The sequence below is a fragment of the Camarhynchus parvulus genome, chromosome 5 (genome assembly GCF_901933205.1).
Source record: "Camarhynchus parvulus chromosome 5, STF_HiC, whole genome shotgun sequence".
In the NCBI taxonomy this organism is placed as follows: domain Eukaryota; kingdom Metazoa; phylum Chordata; class Aves; order Passeriformes; family Thraupidae; genus Camarhynchus; species Camarhynchus parvulus.
In genome coordinates this window covers 45,417,948-45,440,211 of record NC_044575.1, presented here as the reverse complement: position 1 = coordinate 45,440,211, position 22,264 = coordinate 45,417,948, and the positions used below count along the sequence as shown (strand labels likewise).

The 22,264-nt window shown below is 41.8% G+C and overlaps 1 protein-coding gene across 4 annotated transcripts in view; it reads left to right on the top strand.

Moving 5' to 3' along the window:
- Window positions 1-22,264, top strand: part of CCDC88C (coiled-coil domain containing 88C) — a 96,178-nt gene that overhangs the window by 24,919 nt on the left and 48,995 nt on the right. For all 4 annotated transcript variants that reach the window (XM_030949264.1, XM_030949265.1, XM_030949266.1 and 1 more), the window contains exon 4: window positions 13,237-13,306. In XM_030949264.1, coding sequence (XP_030805124.1) covers window positions 13,237-13,306 — 70 coding nt within the window. The remainder of the gene's footprint in view (window positions 1-13,236; window positions 13,307-22,264) is intronic.

The window sequence follows — 22,264 nt, the reverse complement described above, 5'->3', positions numbered from 1 at the left end:
GTGCTACATTTTTCTGATTGTAGTGTCCCTTAAAATTTCATTGGAAGCTCCTTCTAGGAATCAGACTTCTTCCAGACCACCAAGGAGGTTTCAGTATGCTTTGAGTGCTGCTAGGCTTAAATCTGGTACTTAGTAGATGCAACAACAATGTAAACGTTCTTATAACCCCTATCTTCTGAAATACTAATAATCTTTATTTCTACAGAGCAGTGCAGCCCAGATGTGCTGGATGGGAGGTGTTGCTGTTCTTTGCAGCCTGAGGCTTGAATTTCTCTTGCCTGGAGCAATTTTTTGGGGGGGTTACTGTCCCCTCCTCTGCTTCCAGCTCATAAGGTTGCGCTGCTGTTGTTTTGTGATCTGGTTGATAGGGAGCTCCAAGTCACTTGATACTTCATATTGGGTTTCCCTCCATTATGTTGCTTCAATAATAAACCTGAGCTCTGCTGGTGGAGGTAAGGGATATGAGCCACGTGTGAGGCAGCTTGGAAATTGTTGAGAACCATACATGCCTGCCACCTTTGTGTGCCCATCAGGGACGCTGAAAATTAAGTAGTATCATTTAAAAATTTTTGCTAGTAATAAAGAAGGGGGTTGGTAGTATGCATAGTTCTGCTTTTTCTACCTATAGCCAAGGCATATCCTTGTGTTCGGGGGCCCTTGCTGACTTTGAGTCTTTTGTGACCATTTTTTAAGGTTTTCCTCTATAAATACAAGGTCTTGAAAGTTGCTTTTTCTTTCAGCTATAAATGGGGCTTTTGTATAAACATATGATAGATTGACATCCTCTCTCAGGAAAATGCTAAACATCACAGCTTAGAAAGAAACTGTATTTTGTTGATATAAAACAGTGGTCAGAAGCCTAAAGACTGGCATAGTAGTGTTAGAAGTTATTTTATCTGAAATGTTAGTATTAACATAGTAACACAGCTTATGTCTGTTTCTCTCACAGATAGCATAAAGAAAGGATTTTCTGGGATGCAGCGGTATCCTTCACATTTTTTCTCTTATCATGGGTATTTCCAGGGTGTTGTATGCTTTGAGTGTGAGCTGTGACTACTGATCAGTAACGAAGAAGTATAAAATGTGGGGAAAAGACTTCTCTAAAACAGTGTCATTACTTAACTGAGTTTTCTGATACAGAAGCTCACCATTGCTGCTTAACTGTGGAAGCTGTCTGCTAGGTCTGTAGTGAAAGAACGCTTAAACTGAGCTCTGTGGTATGAGGCTGGTGGGGGAGCAAGAAGAGTAAAGCTCTGCTGAGTTAATTAATGTTAACAGTTATGAGTTGTCTGCAAGATTCACAATAGATTACACAGATTGTATTAAGCAGGGTTAATCAGTCCTTTCAGATACTTAAAGGAGCACTGTTAAGCGCTGGCAAGACTGTAAGTTCTTCTTGAGAGAGTTCTTCATGAGCAAGTGTGAATACATAGTCTGGATTACACCATTGATAAGTAAATTTTGCCTAGCAGCTACCACACGGGGGTATTGGCTATTTCCTGTTCTGTGTGTAGGTGGAACTGTGGCAGCTGTTGGAAGGGACTTTTTCCTTTTTTCTATTTTTGGTCATAACTCTCTGTGAAATTTCCCCTGCTGTGCAGTAAGGAGATCTTCATTATCCTGTGATACTAACTGCTCTTTGAATTGTGGACTCTGTGTGGTTTCATGGCTTTTCAGCATTAATTTTTTATGGCTTTCTCTTGCACATCTGTGAAATAGAATGTGGAAGGTGAGTGGGGTTTGTAAGTGTGTAGAGGGTGAATTCATCATAAAGAAGAATTTGATAATTGCAGATGTAAAGTCTTGATGTACCACAGCACCTTGTGCTATGATTTTCCAAATTGGTTCAAAGTGTTTGTGTGTTCATTTTTTTAAAGCAAGTGTTACAGCAACTATTTTTTGGTGTAAATTCTCAGACTTGAGGTAAGTTGGGTAACTGACCTGACCCTGAAAGACTAACGTTAAATTTTATCAAGTATACAACGGTCACAGAGTGTTTTTTCAGCCTTTTAGCAGCCTTTTGCGGTCTTTTCAGTGTTGTGTGTTTAGGAAGCCACCTTATTGCTGTGTGGTGTGGGGCAAGATTCCTGATGCTCTTGCTGTTGAGCTGTGGGGACTCCAAATGATTGAATGTGGGGGACAGTCTTGCATATAACAAATCAGATGGGGCTTCCAGAAAGGTTTTGCCTGTTACAGGTCTGAGCAGTTAGAATAATCCCGGAGTATTGGGTGGGAGAAATAGCAGAAACACATTCACACAGAATTCAGTTTACCTGTATCCAGATACATGTATGTATATCCATTTCTTGTTAGAGGACAGTATTTCTGTTACTGTGGGATGCCCAGAAGGCAGGGGCAGCGAGTGAACTGACGTGAGATGGGGATGGCACAGGATCCCCCAGTGTCCTGGGATGGATGTCCTGGAGCTGCCGCCGGTCCCCTCCTGGACCCGCTTGCTTTGGGTGGGTGCTGAGCACTCAGCATCGTGAAGCATCACCGCTGTTCGCCCTGGCCGCTCCAGACTGGCAGTTTACGAAGGGATCAGATGCCAGCGACGGGTCTCCGTGGGCTGGGGCTGAGGAGGATCTCCTCTGTCACCTCCCTGCTGGCAGCACGTTGGGTCAATCAGGGAGGCTGTGCTCGGCAGTTTGACCCGGTAATTGCCTCTGCTTTGCGCCTGACCTGCCTTGCCGAGGTGCAAATTGCTGGCAGTAAACTCTGCGGATAGATAGCCCAGTGTCAACTGCAAATAACTGCGTTTCCTCTCCGTAGGCACCCGTACCCCCCTCCGAGGGGGACGCAGTAACTTTCCAGATGGAAAGGTTGTTTGCCTTTGTAAACGAATGAACATAGAAAATCTCGAAAGGGAACGATGAGAGCCCAGAGGCTATTTTGAGGACATGGCTTCCTTTTCCTTCCCTCTCATTTTATTCACTGCTAGATCCCGTGGTCATCTTTCTTTTTCTCCTTTTTCTCTTCTATTGTAACTGCAATTCAGTGCTAATGCTAAAACTGATGATTATCACAGTAAATGCTGGGAGTGTTTTCCTTCCAAAAGGTGCTTAGGTTACCTTGAGAAAGTTACGTGAAATTTATTGCAGCTTTTCCACCTGTACAGTGCAAGAAGTGTTGACGGTCTTGAAAATTCCCTCCGTGTTCCCTGCCTGGGGCAATCTGCTAGCTGTAAGGAGAAACACCACTGTACGTTTGTGCATGGGAGACCCATCTGATCTGTCTTAAGCTTCTCCCTTTACTCAATTTAAGAAAAAAATTGAGACTGTTGCAGCAGTGGCAAAGCACCTGGTGAGGGATGTGTGGGTGTTTGTGCAACTTGTTAATATTGGGTAAATTAAATGATAGTGATAATGCAGTAATACACTGAAGTAATGGTGTGTTGGATATAAATTCTGTTTCAGAGTAGTTGGAAAGCTTTTAACATTAACCTGCAATAATACCTGTTAGAGGTTTTTTAGGAGTATTTGAGAGGGGCACGTCTGAACTGCAAGGACTCTCTCTCTGCATTCATGGTACTTAAGTTTTTAGTGCCCTTGGTAGCTGGTTGGTAATGGGAGTTTGCCTACCAGAGACCATCAGGTGGTTGTAGCAAAAACACCTAAGATAATCAAATGTTTAGCAAGTATGGACTCTTTTGGTTTTGTTTCTGCCTGCAGACCTTCCCAGTAAAAACTTCCCCAATCATCTCATTTGTCCCATAGCACCATGCTGTCGGATCAGGCGTCCTTGTAGGATAGAACAGCTTGTTCCTTGTACCCTCTCCTCTTCAGACCAGCTGAAAACTTCTCTCTTCTGTAAATCCAACATGGGTTTTTGCATTGTCACCTGCAAATGCCTCAAGAACCCCTCTTGCTCAGGCTGCATTCTCTGTTGCAGTTGGATAATAAGCTGATGGCATAGTGACTGTGTGCATGCCTCCTGAAGCATTAATTTGCAGTCCAATACTAGGTTGCATGTAAGCTGCCCAAGCACAGGTTTCAAGCTTGTGTGGAGACTCGTGGTTAAAAATCTTTAAATTAGCTTTTGGAAATTAGTTAGTTTAAATTAAACTTAATTGATTTTTTTTCCTTCATATTTATAAACATGCTTGGTGGAAAAAGTAGGACAAGTGCTGACACACCAGTTGCTCAGTTCTCTGACAGGTATTCCTCAAGCACTGTCCCAACCGTTTTCTTCACTGGAAGAAAAAAAATTGTTCTGGAAACACTGAGTTTCCTGAGTTAGAGACAAAGATTTTAATGCATTTCAAAGTGATCTTAGCAATAACCTAAATGTTTATCCCATAAAATTCGTGTTGGTCATCACTTTGTGAATCCTGTCCATGTGTTTACAGTTTCTCAGTTTCTAGGTTCATTTTCTGTGTTTCTCCAGTGCTACCCATTTGGGTCTCTGAAAATGGTGTAGCAGTGTAACGTTAATTAAATCTTGTTTGTTCAGGGAGCATTATCCTGGGAAGACCAAGCATGTTTGTGCTTGTTTCTGAGCCTTTAACTGCCTTATATTTGAGCAGCTCTGAGGATGTTTGGATGTAGTGAAGGCAAAGCATGGAGCCTTTTGCTAACGAGAAATATTTTTCTCTGTGGGCTCTGACCCCATGGCAGTCAAGATGACTGAGACATTGGGATGTTACTCAGCATTAGTAAGAGTGGCAGGGTAAAGCAGTTTGTTTTGTTTGGTGGCTGAGAGATAGATCAAAGGTTTTTCGTGAGTTCCTGCTTCAAACAGGACATAAGAGTATCAGATTGGTACCACTGAACTTTGCTGTTTGTTTTACTTCTATTACCCTTAGCTGATGAAATTTGACTCATACATTCACATTATAGTCATTTGCATCTGTTAGGCCTTCTGTTTGCTACTAAAATATTTTTCATAATACTAGAAATCATGAAATTATCCCATTTTTGTCCCCTCTCTGCTTTATTAATTTTTTCTGGTTTGACAGATTTGTTTTCGTATTTAAACTTCAGCTTTGATTTGGCTTTTCAATATTTTTACTAGAGGAACATCAAAGTTATTCCTGTTACATATGCCACTGTGCCCTCACAGGAGTAACAATTTGTTTTAGAGTTTTCCCCAAGAAAACACATTCTTTTTCAAGCAGTATTTGTACTAGTAAATTACAAAAAGTATATGTTTGTGCTACCTAGCTCCTGCTCATTATTTATCTTTGGGAAAGTAGTATTGCTATAATATGTAGCTACTATTCCCACATCTTCCTATCTTTGACTCCTTTTTTTCCTCTACTTTTGGCTGCTCCTTTTTCAGGAATTGTGATATAATTGTCAGTCTGGTGGTCGCCTGCTTCTTTAGAGTCTTAGCACATTTTCAGAGCCTGGACCCCCACTGCAGTGCTGAAGTTGCAATAGAGATCTTTAGTTCTGAACCTCTCTTAGTAAGCTTCACAACTTGCCATATACTGGCCTTGGGTTAATTAAGTTTGGTCTTCTTCATGGCATATAGCAATTGTGTTAAGAAATTCAGTGTATTTTATGTGAACTGGTATCATGTGCCCAGTTAGGTGTCCGCTGTGTATGTTTCATATAAACACATAAGCCCCCCAAGTTTTAGAAATGCTTGTAATAGGAGAAATGGCAATATGTAATATGTAAATGCTTGTAATAGGAGAAATGGCAAAAACCAGATCTTACACACAGTCTTCCTTAGAGAAGCTTTTATTGTGTTGGTATTTGTTGCTTGATAACAAGCTGTATTTTAATATAATTGTTTTCACTCCAGTGATCAAGGGCAGTGGAGCAGAGTTTGTACCTCAGAGCTCTGCATGGCTAATGTGTTTTGGTATCAGGCTTCAGTGTTAAGCTTAAATATAGTTGCTCAGTTTTAGAGTTTGATGTGAAACTTTTTGATTATCCCAATAAAATATGCCTAGTGTATGGGAAAAACTGACTTCCTTTTAAAACAAGTGAGTGTGCTTGGTGCTGAGTTTCAGGGAATTCAGTGGTGCTTTAAGTCTATTCTGATGGCCTGTGGTGGTTTTTTAACTGTTTTTTTAAGGTGAATTTGGTCCTTAGAGACCACTGTAGATTAGCTGAAAGTGTGTTCAACAGATGGGTTGCATTTTAGCTGGTTAGATTTGTAATGTCAAGTGACAAGCCTTTAACACAGAACACTGCATACTCCCTGTTACTGCATAAACCACTGCAGGGCAAATCTAAGATGAAATAAAATAGAAGTCAAGAGTAATTTGTCAGGACACTATTACAAACATGTGTAATCACTAGCACATGATTTGAAAAGAGAAGCTGAGGATAAATCAAATAGGCTGTTTATTTGCAGCGAAAGTAGGTAAATTAGTCAAAGGTGCTGCTGGCAATAAAAGCAGGAAAACACAGCACTCCACAATTGGATTTTCTACTCTCTGGGTCAAATCAATATTGCCACTAGCCACAACCATAGGGCTGTATGTTTTATTAACAGAGATGATTCAACCTGGAGTTAGTGAAACTAGGATAAAAAATCTGCTGCTATTCATTTCATTGTTCAGAAGTAAATGTACACTTTTGTATTTAGAGTGATTAAGAAATAAAATGTGTGTGACTGATGTGGGTCAGCTTCTCCATTATTTATTCCACTAAACTAGAAGTAAAACTGTGTCCTAAAACGCTTTCTGCACATATAAAGGTACCTTTATTTAAGTATACATAGATTTTTTTTTTTGGCGATGTGAACAATGTGCATTGTGAACAATTTCGTCTTAAAGCAAAATGTGTTTATCAGGACTTGTTTTGCTTCCCGTGCCCTCTGATATTTGGGAGGATGTAGCTCCCTCCAGCCTGGATAAGTTGATTTAGCCAGTTCATAAAGCAGTGAGAATGTACACGATGAATCATATTATAGCCACAGAATCTTATTTTCATTTCCTTCTTCCTTTGCTTGTTACTAGCTTACTGATACTTGGGTATATAGAACAAGTTCTTTGTTCCAGGAGTGTCTCACTGTTTGTACAGCTCCAGTGGATGAGATTTTGCTCCTGCATGAGACCTCTGCACTACTTGAATACAAATAACAAAACCTAAGCAATAGCAATGAATTGGGTGCATGGTTATGCCTGGGTCCTTCTGGGCATTTTGAGAGGTTTTATATGATAGTCAATTACATGCCATCCAAATCTCATATGTGTAATTATTAAAAATAAAATCTGTTCTTACATGGTGCACTTAACACACTGATAACAGTTTTATCATTTAGTTGGTTGTCTGCACCCTGCACAGACTGAGCTCAATTAAGACTAGGTATGATTCCTTCACATCCCCTCCCACTGAGATTCCAGTCTACAATTGTCAGAACAGATTATTTTCAGCAGATGAGGCCACAGTTATTTTAGTGGCTTTTGGGTTTCCACTTGAAGGGTCTTTAGAAATGTGCTTTGTAATTTGCTGGTTTTCAGAAGGAAAAAAATCCATTTAAAGACAGCTAATCCTCTAGTCCATCACATAATGAGTACAGTTGTTGCAGAGATGAGCAAAGGTCTTAGTCAAATTTTGTCATGTATATAATGTGTTGGCAGGGAAACAGTACTGAGTCACATACATGGTGTCATCAGGCGGGCTTGCATGGTAAGATGTACATGAAAAACATGTCAATAAACCATTTGTGTTTCGCTTCCTTGTAATTTGTGGCAACAACTTGTTTCATCATGTCTAATCTTCTGTAAGACCCTGCCATCCCGCTTACAGAATCTTGCTATGATTTCTCTGATACTATTAATAACTCCTCAGATAATTACAGCAACCCCCCCAACCCTTTGGAAGACAAATATATTTTTTGTCTAAAATACAATTTCTTTGTGGGCTGCAAAATAGCTTTTCATTATTATTTTCATACAGAACTGGAGACTTTGAAAGCAAATACTTTAAAAAGCAATACCTGTGTCACAAATTGCTGTTTAAAATGTGTTGTATTTCAAAGCTTGTTCATTAGCATGTTTGCTCTTCCTTAGAATTCTGATCCCAGAAAAATTTAGGTTTGATTGTCCCTTGGAGTGCACTTTACCTGGGAAATGCAGCTCCCAGCCTGTCTTTGTGGCAGCATCCAAAGGGCCCTTAAAATGTGTAGGGGCAATGCTGGCACCCCATCCTGCTGCTAGGAGGCATTGGGCTGGTGCAGGTGGCCCCTGACTCCTGCTGAGACCTTCTCTAAGGATTCAGTGTTTCACCAAATGTTTCCCCCTCCAAGGATGTTTGTGAGATCAGATCCATACTGAGGTTATCAGAGAAAGGTGTTGCCTGTGCTGCACAGATAGGACTCTTCTTTCCTCCTTTGTTGGCCTGAGTTGCAGATAAAATGTAAGCCAAATTCCCTGGCTAGGTACTGTTTGCTTTTGCTGGTATAAATAAAGCTGATGATGGTTTTTCCTCATGGGCATTTTAAGTAGGAAAGCACCATTTGGCTCCCAGTCAGCTGGGCAATTAGCATTTTATAGCTAAGCAATATACTTAAATGGAATTGCTTGGCTTGAGCATTGAATTACAATGACTGTTAGACTGCCTCTCTCCTTACATAATTTATTTAGTACTCCCTTCTTGTTTAGGATTCAGGCAGAGGTTAATTTAATTCTGCATGAGAAACTAGTAGTTACTCTACATTAATGCTGTGCTGTATGATAATGCAGGGAAAGGTTTTTGTGTAAAGCTTGTGTTTGCTGGATCTCTCAGCCATGAAAGTGACAATTTTACCTACTCCTTTCCTAGCAATTAATTCATTACAAGAGCTGTTGGCACGCTTAAATTGGGACTAAAAAAGTGCATCCAAGAATAATACCTTAAGACCATTTCATTCCATGCTGTTGTTGCATGTGTATTTTTAGGAAGCATATATGTATTGAAGTATAGTATGGACCAAGGAGACTTTGTTCCTACGAAATTACAAGAGGCCCACTTACCCTGTTACAGGCAAATAGAATGTTAATATGTGACCATGGAGATTGAGAGGCAGAGCTTCCGCTGCATCTCTGCTGAGGATCTGAGGCAAAGAGCAAACATCCGGCGTAGGTGATCTCGGAGGGATAAAAAAAGGATGGAGAATATGCCTCAGCACTCCAGGAATGATTAGAAACTTTCAGATGGAGGGAATGAATGTGTTTATTCATGCATTTAGTAAGCCTAAATGCTTAATTTGGTGCTTAGAATTTTATCCTTAATCTTGTATGTGTCTTGATTTTTCCTAAGGCCCTTGACTGTCTGAATCAATGTGGAGGAATTTTGGCTTTATTTTGTCTTAAGCTTCTTTTTAAAAAAGTGATTGCAAAGAGCTTGCAAATGTCAAGCAAGTTCATAGCAGGGGCTTAGACACCAGAAGGCTGCTGAGAGAATCAGAGCATTTATATTTATGCTTACCTTAGGATTTCTAGGTAACTCACTGATGTTTCTTGGTGTACCAGTCCTAGGTACTTTGAGCAAAGCTTACCTCTGGCTTGGCAGTGTTCCTCCTGTTGCTGGGGCCCCACGATTGTCCCAGCCAGCTTCAGGCTCCACATCTGTGTGAGCAAGCACAGCAGTCGAGGTCTGAACACCCAGTGTGACCTTCACTTGAAAAGCCCTCCCTGGCAATACAGGGTCATGTAACTGCTTGCTCAAAACTTTGTGGACTTTATCTACTGACTTTGGGTGCCTGGCTCAAGGAGTGTAAGACTTGGCTGCTGATCCTTATATTTTGTGATCATGGTGTTGGATGTACTACCTAGAAGAAGTCTCCATTCTTGCAACCGTTACTGCTGTCAAAAGACATTGGACAAATCTCCTCAAGCTTAAAATATCCTGATCTTTGGGTGAGGAGCATTTCAGAAACCTACAGGCACTGCACTGAGCACAGAGAAGGCTTTGTTTTGATTCCTTAGATAACCCTTCTGATACCAACATTATTTTTTCCCAAACCATAGTCTGAGGGAGGTGGTTGCTGACTTGCAGTAGCTGGCTTCTGAGTTGGTTAAGCTGTAAATCTGGCAACTCAGTTTCTAATGGTTTTAATAATCTGGGAAATTTTTACCCTGTGTTGTTGTAACCTTTACTGTTTTAACCAAGCTTTAGTTGTGCTGTAAAAATGATTAAAAGGCTTCTCACTGGAGGAATTAGACTTTTTGCTTGTACAGTTGCTCTCCAGGGTACTCTGGGTTGCTGTGGGCTATTTAAAATGTTTGAAAACCCTGCTTCCCTCTCCAGCAGCTCCTGCCTGGATGTGTTGCCTGTAGCCATGCTGGTTGCCTGAGGCAGAAGGACAAGCACACACCATCTCTGCCTCTGCTGCAGTCTTACAGCTGTGTTTGATTTCAAGCATAACATTTATATGTAATACAGTAATGTAGCTTGCTGCCCCTGTGGGGAAATGAGTCATTTTACCTACTATTTCTTCTTTTGTCCAGGTTAACCCAATGCCCAGGGTAGCTGTACCCTGGGAGATGGTTGGGTCCACGGGGCCCTTTGATTCTCAGTGCCAGTTCACAGGCTGGAAACAGCCCAGCTCCCTGCCCGAAGCCAAAGTTTGGCTTCATGGGGTCTTCAAGGAGGAATGATAAGATCTGAGGGGAGTTGAGAGGCCAGGCTGAGGCACAGCATTTTACTTGTGTAAAATGTTTTTATTATGTAATAATCTGTGTTACTGCTGCTTCAGAGAAGGAAAACAAGAAAACATTGATAAATTGTAGAAGTTGAAGAATTCCTGATTTGCTCTTAGGTGAGGAGGATGTTAGTTCTATTTCCAGATGTGGGATTTTGGGTAATCAGCCTGACACATGGTCACATTATCCCTGTCAGTCACTGAGTGTCAGCTGAGCTTCACTGACTTTCTGGGGTTTCAGTCTGGACAAAATCTGAGCTAAATTCATCAGTGTAGGAGCTTTCCCTTGACATGTTTTATCTCATGCTTGTGGTTGTATGAGTGGATGGTTCACTGGTACATTGGTTCACAGATGATAATTTGTTAAACTGAAGTAACTCTTATTTCTCTGACTTGCTTTCCTGCGCTTGAAAATGGACAGCAGTGGCACTGACCTTCCTTTATAAAGTGTTGAGCTCTGCTGATGAGCTGCACTGTAAGTCGGGTGTTACCATCACAAGCCCTAATCCGAAGGCAAAAGCTTTTAGAATAATACAGATAATTATCTGTTTAAATATTTTACTTTAAAAATAAGCGGGTCAGAGTATCACCTCTTGCAGCAACCAGAATCTTTCAATCTGAATTAACAAATCACTCTTCCAGGCTTGGGGCCATTTCAGCTTCTATTCAGTGGCTGTCAGATTCTTGCCAGAAGATACTGAGCTCAGACAATTATGAAGGAGTTCAGTCATGGTTGTGTTGGGTGGTATACTCAAATAATTTTGCAGGAGGAGCTCATGGGAATGTTAACAGCATAAAGGTTAGCAGTAATGTCTTTTGTGTCTGCCAGCTGGAAAGCTAGCTGTCTGATGCTAGCAGATTCCTTATGCATTCCTGCCTCAGTGCTGCTCCACGTGCTGGGTGACTGGAAGCAGAATTCTTTCTCCTCTTTTTTTGCCATGGAAATTGCTGGTTAAAGCTCAATACTTCAGTATATGCAAAGTCTGATTTTTTTTGTTTAAAGCCTCCGTGCCATGCTGTGTTGTCATAGCACACGTTGCAGTCCAGCCATGTGCTCTTACATCCAATAGATTTTGCACCTGTTACAGTAAACAAACTTTGTTTAATGTGTCTCAAATGCCCAAAATAGAAAATGCATTTGGCTAATGAGTCAGCGAATGTTTGGTCTGCGGTAGCCAAGCTTCACATTACATAAAGGACTATAGAATCTTTTTCTGTAACAGCTCCAGAAATCCTATTATCTGTGACACAGATATTTCCACTTTATCCAACAAGGAGTGTGTTTTGGTATGGATCAGAAGAAAAAAATGAAATGTGTTCTGTCCAAAACATTTTTTAAAAATATGCACTCTGATTGCTTATCAAAGACTGCAGGCTCTCTGAATTATTTCCTCCTTCAATCAGGCTTAATTTTCCTCCCATGGTATAACTTTAAAAGCAGAGAAATAACAATGGGTAGCTGGGAGGGGAAGTGTCCGGGTGAATGGGTGACTGTTTCAGGAAGTGTGTTACTTTGCTGCGCTGTGGTGCTTTTTCCCCTGGTCTGAATGCTTTGCAAGTATCAATGCATGTGCCCTTCCAGTGGCCTGGGGGTAGTCTGGGAAGTGGAGACAAGCCGGAAAAAGGCACCTGCCAAACATTTGGTTGAGTTGTATCTGTGAACTTTTGTTTCCTGAATCTCAGCACAGTGTTTCAGTCATACAACTGTTTTTCTCCCCGGCTTTTTATGTGAAATAAAAACCTACCTGCAAAATGTTTTATCCAGATCATCACAAGTGGGGATGCTGGAAACTGCAAGTCAAAGCTAACAACTGTACTGCTCTGCTCTTTGTTTCTGGGGCGCATGGCTGATTGTATTACTGTACAGAATCCCCTTTGCAATGTATTTATTTGAACAATTTCAAACATTTTGCCTGCCCCAGGGCTTGTAGCCTTTCTTCCCCCTTAAGCCATTCTGTGATTTCAGAGCAGCTTCGGACAGATGATCCTTCAAATGTCGAACCTGATGTACATCCCCCTTCTGCCATCTCCCCCAAAATAAAATGACCCTTAAGTATGTAATGAACATAATTTAATTCTTTTTTACTCCTGATTAAAAACAATGCAAATAAATCTAGAACTTTATATCCAGCTTCTCTGGACAGTGCCAGATGCGTGGTCAAGTGCTTTTCCCCACACCCACTTCCCCAGCCCATCCTTAAATTTTCAGACCCATGAAATAATTTGACCAATTATTTGAGTTACTCAGACTTCACAGAGTGGCTTAGGTATGTTTGAACCAGCTGCATTTATATGCCCTGAACCATGGCAGCAGCTGTATGTTGCGCATCAGATTAATACAGGTCATGCCTGGGGTAAAGGCATGAATGATTGGTGTGCCTGGCATGGTCATGCATTTATCCTGATTAGTGCCATGGGACCCTTTAAGTTCCATATTAGCCATTGTTAAAAGAGGTGATTAGTGTATGTTAGCTGTGCAACCTGATGCTATCTTCAAATAGTGATTTCTCTCTCAAGTGGGGCTTCCTTTTGTGACCTCTGACCTACCAGTATGTTAAAAGCTTTGTAACTGATGGAGCTTTGTATTCTTTGTGGTGGGATTGATTTGGATTCCTTCACACTGAAGTTTGTCTGTTGTTCTCTTTTGTTTAGGAGGTCCTTCAGCAGCTGATTGTAATGAATTTACCAAATGTTTTAATGATTGGCAAAGATCCTCTTTCTGGTGAGTAGTTCATTGGGTTCTTCATCTATCTCCTCTGTAATACTAAATAAAGTCTGTATTTTTTTATTTTCTTCAACAATTCTGTAATTATGTTCTAATTTCGGTTGGAAACACTTTAAAGAGTCCAGCCCTTAACACTAAACTATGTCCCTGAGCACCACATCTGTGTCTTTCAAATACTTCCAGCAATGGTGACTCAACCACTTCCCCAGGCATCCTGTTCCAATCCTTGACCACTGTTTCAGTTAGGAATTTTTCCTAGTATCCATAAGAGTATTCTTAAGCCTCCCCTGGTGCAACTTGAGGCCATTTCCTCTTGACCTATTGCTTGTTATATGGGAGAAGAAACCAACCCCCACCTTGCTACAACATCCTTTCAGGTAGTTGTAGAGAGCAATAAGGTCCCCCAGAGCTTCCTTTTTCTCCAGGCTAAACACCCCCAGCTCCCTCAGCCGCTCCTTGTCAGACTAATGCTCCATACCCTTCCCCAGCTCCATTGCCCTTCTCTGGACACACTTCAGCACCTCAATGTCTCTCTTGTGGTAAGGGGCCCAGAACTGAACACAGGATTTGAGGTGTGACCTCAGCAGGGCAAAGGTGGTGTACAAGTACAGGGGGACAATCCCTGCCCTGGTCCTGCTGGCCACACCATTGCTGGCACAGGCCAGGATGCCATTGGCCTTCTTGGCCACCTGGGCACAGCTGGCTCGTGTTCAGCCGCTGTCAGAGGGCACCCCCAGGTCCTTTTGCACAAGGGCCGCTTTCTAACCACTCTCCCCAGCCTGCAGCGATGCCTGGGATTGCTGTTGATCCAAGGGCAGGAGCTTTAGTGCTTGGAACCTCATGCCACTGCCCTCAACCCATCTATCCAGCCTGTCCAGATCCCTCTGCAGAGCCTTCCTACCCTCCAGCAGATCAACACTCCACCCAATTTGGTGTCATCTGCAAACTGACTGATGGTGCCCTTGATGCCCTTGTCCAGATCATTGATAAAGACATTAAACAGGGCTGGCCTCAATACTGGGCACTGGGGAACCCCACCTGTGACTGGCCACCAGCTGAATTTAAGTGTTTGGACTGAGAGTTGCTCCTAAGGGACTCTGGCAACCAGTCTCCTAAACAGGCCATAATACAAACATGATTTTTAATAAACTGTATGTATTTGTAGGCAAACTACAAGTATTTGAGCATCTCTGAATCTCACAACTTTATGTATCTAGAATGTAACACTGAGGTATTTACATACCTGTACATATAAATATACATGTGCATTTGCATGTGATGCATATGTATGTGTGATGAGTGAGTTCTTGCCAAAGCCAGAAGAGCAGCTGTTTGTTTGAAAGTTGTGTCTCTTCACCCCTTACTGCAAGTGGCCCAGGATGTAGTCTGCCATAGCACAAAGATATGCCGTCCTCCAGGTGTTCTATGTGCCTGTATAATGAGTTCAGTTCTTGCTATATACGCCCACCAGAGTCTTGCAGAATTGCCATAAGGTGTGAAGGAACTGTTGCAAATTAAATGTGAGAAGAAATATAAATGAGAATGGAGAGAAAAATACATATATGAAAAAAACAGGAAAAAGTGAGGAAGAGAATGGACAAAAAGAAAAACATTTGTCTGACCATGTTGTTTAGACAGTGATGTCTGTTGCACAAAGTATCACATCAGAAGTAAGGTGGAAGCCAGTAAGATCATGTCCACAGTCCTTTGCTTTTGGTGAGACAAAAGAAAGCATTTTAACCTGAAAATTGAGCTGACTTCTTTGAAACACATATCCAAAATGGAAAGTTTTTTTGCTGTGTTTCTTACTTTTTTTTTTCTTTTTGCATGCCCATTATATCTCTGCCTAAGCCCAGTGCTAGTGCCAAGGACATTGTATTTGTTTTTACCAAAGAAGGTAAACTGAATGAACCCTGTCAGCAGTGATGGTGAATGACATGCTAATCAGCATCTCCAGAATAAACAAATGGCAGAAACCTTGGCAGAAGATTCCATTTTGCTGCTCTTAGGAGCTGCAGAGTGCATATGTACAAAAAAGCATTTGTCATAAAAGAATATTAGCCAATGTTGAATCACTGAATCTCATAGTCTTGGCACTTCTGTGTAAAAATTGAACTGAGAGTAAGAAATCCACTTCTTCAGCAAGCAGAATAAAGTCTGCAAGTCTTAATTGGGCTGTACAGGCTACTGTTATGGGCAAAGAAGTCAAAAGACAAGAGCTGTTGTTCTTGTCAGTAATACGGGCACTGGGCTCCTTAGCATCAGGAGTCTTCTGAATAGAAGTGTCTGGGCCAGCAAGGCAGTATCTCTGCTGGCTAAATGTCAATGGGAAAAGGCTGGCTGGTTTCTTGTCACAGCCATTCCTGAGTGACAGCTGGCAGGAGACTCATAATGTGGTAAATACAGTTTTGGTTCCTGAGAAAATGCACATTTGAAAGCTGTCCTGTATTCAGCTATAATGTGCTATCGTTGGCCTTCTGGCTTTTGTCAGCACCTCAGATCGCTCTTTGAGGAAAGTACCTGTGTCTCTTGTAGGAAAGACACTTGGTCATACATGTGTTACTGTCTTCTAGATCCCTTAATTACAACCAGAAAACTTTCCTCTCTTTCTGAGATCTTTTAAAAAGTGGTGGTTTAGAGCTTTTGGGGTTTTTTTTTGGGGGCGGGGGGGGGGGTTGGGATTTTTTTTGTTTTGGTTTGTTTTTTTTTAATGTGATCTTTTAAAATGTATTTTTTCCCATTGCTGACTTATCACTGTCATTATTTGGACAGAACATGAGAAGAAAGGATAAAAAATGTAAAAATATAACTTCTGGATTGTAATGTCTAAAACTGATGGGGTATGTGTACCAAAAAACCCCAAATTTCTCATTTGGCAATATTATATAACAATTGTGGAGAACCAGTCCCAGCTTAGACACAACAGACTAGGTGGTGAGCAAAGGAAGGCTCCAGATGTATTTGCTTTAAAGAATGTACTTAAGGAGGAGAGTGTCTGAAAAGCTCATCGTAATCTTAGTGTTGGGCAGGCATTCACTGGTAAGATGTGCAGGGGAAATGGTTGGAGAAGTGGAGAACTGGAACTTCCCTCAGGAAGAAGAACCTGGCTTAAGGTTAAGTTAATGGGAAGCTCGGAAAGGGGGAACAGGAATGAGGTGGCTGAGGCAGAAGTAGTAAAGCTGATGCAAAAAGCTGAATGGAGGAATAGGCCATGATGAGCCATGTGAGTGATGGCCAGGTGATGATGTCTTTGTTACTGTCTGTGCAGAGAGGAGTCGGAGGAAGGCAGGAACACTTGGGAGGGGAAAAACAAGCAAAACAAAGATATTCTCTCTCTGTTAGTGAGGCAGTGATGAAACCCCAGTTCTGCCTTCCCCATCCTGTAGCTAAGTTATCTCACTGAAAGGTCCCTCTTGATCAGAGGAAGAAGAATCAGTCCCATGGTCACATTCCTGGAACAAATCCAGTATTGCTTTGTACTGTTTGAGCTGGGAAGGCTCTTAATGACTGTATTGTCTCCACAGGTCCAAGACCTGAGAGCCATTAGATGTGATCCACTGTGTACAGTTTCAGTGACTTATTTCTTGTAACAAGCCCATGTGATGTTTTGTTATGCACGCTTTTCAGGAATTTTACTTTTGCCTTCTAAAATACAGCCAAGAGGGTGTTACAGGCATTAAATGATAAACTGAACAGCTCTGAGGCTGTGAATGCTGTTCTTGCTATTTAGCTTCCATTTGGCACTCACCAGTTGGGACTACTGAGGGCTTCTGCAGCTCTGCTTTGAATGTGAGATTATTGGAAAAACGGAACTGCCATCACAAAAAATGCAGTAGCACTTGAGCTTTTGCATAGGAAAAGGTACGTCTGCTGGGCTTATGAGCTTTATTTACTTGCTTTCATGTCCTCTAAACAGTTCCAGGTCATGGCAAATTTGCCTACTTTATTTGTCTAAGAGCATAAAAATAGCAGAAATATTTGTTAGAAGATGAAGGCTTGACTCTGTTCTAGAATATAGGGAGCTAAGAATAAACTTAAAAGTTTAATAAAGGATTGAAAAAATTTTCCCAGGAATTTGACTTGCAGAATGATGCTGCTGGTGTCAGAGGATTTACTCTCTTCACTGCACTGTGCGGTAGACACCTACTACCAATAAATTTCCTCTTAATTTCTGTCTCCTCTCAGTTCTTTTTTTGCTGAACAGCTTTTTCAATTCATTACTGCACCACAAATCCCCCTGTGTTCAATAAGAGAATCATCAGCCTACTTATCATCTCTGACATTGCTGTAATCACTTTTTCATATTATGTCTGGTTTTAGCATGCCTTATAAACGACCACTCATTCATGTGGCCACATGGGGAATATCAGTAATGGTTGGGAACCTCCATTTAGATGCATTTTAAAATTTCTTTATTTCTAGACATTCTTAGTTTTACACAGCTAGTGAGTGTACTTGGAAACGTATGGCAGTTAATCTTTTGGAACAGTCAAAATCATGAGGGGGAGAAATTTTAGCTTGTTTAAGATCAAGGATGGAAATGAGGTTTTACTTGCCTAAAATAGGCTCATTTCTGTCCCTTCAGAGAACTTTGCTATTTATATACGCTTTTCAAATCACATGTTAAGTTTGTGAATGAGAAGGCCCCAAAGTCTCTGCTAACAAGTGCCTATAGAAATCTAGTGTAATTAAAATTGTAAAAGTCTACTCTCACTTGGGTATGTTTCATGTATGGTTTCCTTCCTCATTTTGTTTCACAGTCCTCCAGAGGCACAACGGTTCATAAAATACCAAGTTTATAACAAAACACTGCCTCAATAGTGTAAATTTAGCATTCAGACTTTTCTCACTGAGGATCTTGCTGGAGTTGGGAAAAACAGCACTTGCATGTTTCACCCTCCCCACGTTCTCTGCACACCCTCCAGCTGCCACGTGTGGCACTCCCTCTCCTGTGCTGGATGGAGAAACTGGCTGCACATGCCCAAAATTGCACTTACTCAGACCCTCTTGTTCCCATTTCCCCTGATATCTTCCCATCCCCCCTTCTCATTTTTATCATTGTTTGTGTTCTCTCTGTACCTTGATCCTCCTTTTTTTTTGTTGTTGCATCTCCTAATCCCTGTGCCCGCCTTCTCCCTGAGTGCTGCCATCTGTTTCCCAGCCTCCAGCCCCATGAGAGCAGAAGGATCTTTGGCTCTGGCACAGGGAGGCTCCTAGGCTGCACAAGTGATGTCTGGGCTTTCCCTGCCTTTATTTTCCAGGCAACCTGCTGGCCCTCTCTCATGGCTGGGAGGCAGATAGGCTTTCTGCAAATGCTCCAGGTGCCTGGCTGGCTCCCTTGCAGCACAAACATGGGGCCTGAGAGAACTGCCCTGGAATTTTAAGAAAAGGAATTAAAAAAACAAAGTTTATTTCTTAAGTAGCACTCTTCCGTTTAGGAGATAGTTTGACTCTTGTCCATTTTTCTTGTGGGTACCTCTCTGCAAGGAGCTACCCTAGACTGAAATGTTTGCGTGCTAGGTTGCAGGAGGACAGTGTCTTGGTAAGATCAGCTGATAAGCACGAGTAGACTCAGACTTTCTTCCCAGCTGTCTGGGAAGGATTTGTGGCATCCCAGCGAGCCAGCACAGGGGAGCCAGCATATTCCTGCTTATGAGGTTGCACAAGGAACTTCACCATCTTATAAATGGGCACAAATCAAACTTTTTGAAAAACATGAGCACTGTTTAGAAGGCATGATTGAATCAGGGATGAAGGTCACTTGCCTTTCTTTAGCATTCATTGCAGGACAGCAGCACTGTCTGGAATGTAGAACTTCACTCCAGCCCTCTGTAATACTCCTAGAAGTGCTTCTGACTCACTTTGTCAACCTGGGCATTGCACTGAAGTGTGGTAGCTCAGCTCTCCTGTGGGTGAGATGAAAGGGTAGAGGGGTAATTAATCCCTTCCTGGCTTGTTTTGAAGTTTAATTGAAAACTCTCTCTAAAGCACTTCAGGTTGGTAGAGAGGTTTTTCATACTCGTACCCTATTTTTGCTAAGAATCTTCTGTAAATAATGTTATTCTACAAGGCTTTAAACTGTTCTTCAAACCTAGCTTGAGAATGAGTGATCTGGGAGTGCCTTTATGTCAACAAACTGTCTCCTCCCCGTGGGAAGCAACTTCTGAATGAAAGCCCAAGGAATGGAACTTTCAATCACACATGATCTTCTGAAATACTTGTGTGGCTGGTATATCTACTGAGTGGACCTGTAAGCCTTAGAAGTGCTTCTAGTGGATAGTACAGGCTCACTTGCTTTACATGATGTAGCTTGTCTGCAAGCATAGAAAAATTTATTGAAAAGGAAAACTTGGAATAATCCTGACAGCCAAATTTTCACTGCAAGCTGCTGGGGGAGAGAGCAGACTGCCAAATGCTGTGTTTAAAGCATTAAGAAACTAGTAACTCATGATTACCTCAAGTCTTAATTTCTCCCTCTTTTCTATAAAAGAGCTTATCCAAGCTTTCCAGATTGTCCATCCCTGCCATGGATTGCCATGTCTGCCTCCACCTCACTTCCTCATGGGAGGACTGGAGTGGGGTAAGGTCTCACTCAAAGGGCTGTTTCCAGGCAAGGTCAGTCCCTGTTGGGAGACCAGGGTTGACCTTGGTAAGTTACTTTGCTGTAATAGCCAAAGGTGTTTTACCTCACAGGGTCATGTAGCAACACCAATGCCCATCTGTTGCCTCACTGAGAAAATAGCAGACCTTGGTGCAGAGAGGTAGCATGTGGTTTGAATGGCTTTAAGTAGCTCACATGTCTTTAGAATGGTGTAGGTGCTGTCACAGTTGGGAAGTTGCCCTGGTGTTTCCTAAAATGAGTGATTTCATGTCACTGAGCTCAGCCCAAGGAGAACTGGGATGCTGTGGTGCACATATTGGAATTTATGGTTGCCAGATGAAGGTGCCCAGAGCACACAAGGGTTAGGTCTTGTGTCTGGATGATCTAGAGCAAGCAGTCTGACTCCTTCAGTCTCTCTGTGGAGATGTTCTGCCTGAGTGAGTTTAGGTCAATGAGAGACATGCTCACATCACTTGGTCTCCATAACTTAATGACTTGATTTTGTGTCCCACAGGCATGCTCTGCATTTAGTACCTGGTCTGTATTGCTTCAAAACTGATGTAGAATGAAACCCAGTGCTGAAACTACTGAGAACTCAAGTTTCTTGAAAAAATACCTTCTGACCAAACTAAGAGTCTCCCAGTAGGGCCCTCAAAGGAACTGTTCATGAAGTAACAGATTTTTTTTTTTTTTTTTTTTTGCTGTTGGTGAAGGATTTGTGTCATTGTGTATGCTTAAGATTGTGTTATTGAGACTCCTACAGAACAATCAGACTTTCACAGACTGAAATGGAATTTGTAAATTAAATTGTAACTTTTCAGGAAAGAGAAAGCCTTGTGTGCTGCTGCATACAGGGAAAAGAGTAAGAATGATTGTATGTCTTTCAAAACCAGTTTTAAAATATTCTGCAGAGGAATAAGCTCGTATTTACAGGGTGAAGTGTGAGCTAGCATGTCTTAAAGATGGCTGTTCCTGTCAAAGAGAAGAATTTCTGCTTGCAAAATCTTAATGGTTACTAATGCAGGACCTGGATATTGAGAATTGTAGTGTTCATGCATACAATCTACTGATGATTTTTGTAGGGCATTCTTGAGTCATTATAAAGATGAACATACCTAAAAGTTGTTGAAAATTTTGTAGGTATGTTTAAAGATTTGTTTGGGATGTTTGTGTGCCCGGAAATCAGGAAACAAGTTACTTCCTAAGCTGCCTGCACGTGGCTGTGCTGGCTTGCAAGGTTGTGGGAATGGCAGAGCCCCTGTGGTAATTTAGGACAGTGCCTTTGTGCAGCTGTGGGGCTGTGGCAGCTTAATTGATGAGTCAGATTAACTCCCCTTCCCTGGCCTTGGGTCCTGCACATGCCTCTGACTTTCTGCCAGGGCATCCTCACAAGGGCGTGGTGTTGGTGGAGGAGCACAGTTGCACTCAGAAATTAGTATCTATTTAGTGATAGGAGCAATTGAGTACCCAATTAAATCAGGGTATAAAATGACAGCGTTAATCCCACAATTACACACTCAGGAAGAATGCAAATATGTAGGGATGAGAGGAATGTGTATGTGGCCTGTTTTGTTTCTTTGTTTCTCTTTCCTCATCTTCCCCCAGTGTGGATGAGGACAGGCTTTTCCTGCACCTAGTTCTGTAAAGATGTTTTATTTTCTCATTGAAACTCCTTGCCTTCCTTTTGCCCTCTCTGTCTTGCCCTTTGTCTAACCTTGGCATAGATAATTTCCTTCACCATCCAACGATCCACATAAATTTTGTTGAAACAAGCTGGTTCTAAGCTAAGAGGAACTTGAGGCTTTCCCTCTGCTAACAGTGGGGAATGGCAGGCAGGGCTGCTGCTCACAGCAGGATTCCCTGCAGCAGCAGCCAGGCTGTGTCTGCTCTCCCCAGGGTTCCCAGCATATGGTCAGTGTCCCTCAGCCATCCCTCATTCTCTGCCCTCCTACCACATGGGGTTTAGCTTCAAAGTGTGAACAGCCTTTGATGCACAACGGGCAGAACTTATTTGCTGCAACATCTATCTCTCAGAGAGAATTTATATGCGCAGAATGGTATTCAGCTTTGGGAAGTCTGAGTGGCAACTGTTTTACAGAAGAATTTAGGGCAAGTTCTTTGTGAGTAACCCTCCTTTGCCTCGCCCATGGTGTTTTTGTTTTATTTTAATGGAGTTTTTTGGAGGGGGGAGAGCTGTTGGTGGTTTGTTGGGTTTTTTTGCACTATTGTTAATCACAACACAAGAGACAAGCACTGATCATATGCATTGAACTATTTAAAGGATTTTTTTGTGATATATTGATCAGAAGAGCCTTAGAAAATTATAGGTGAGGATAGCACATCAAGTGAAAAAT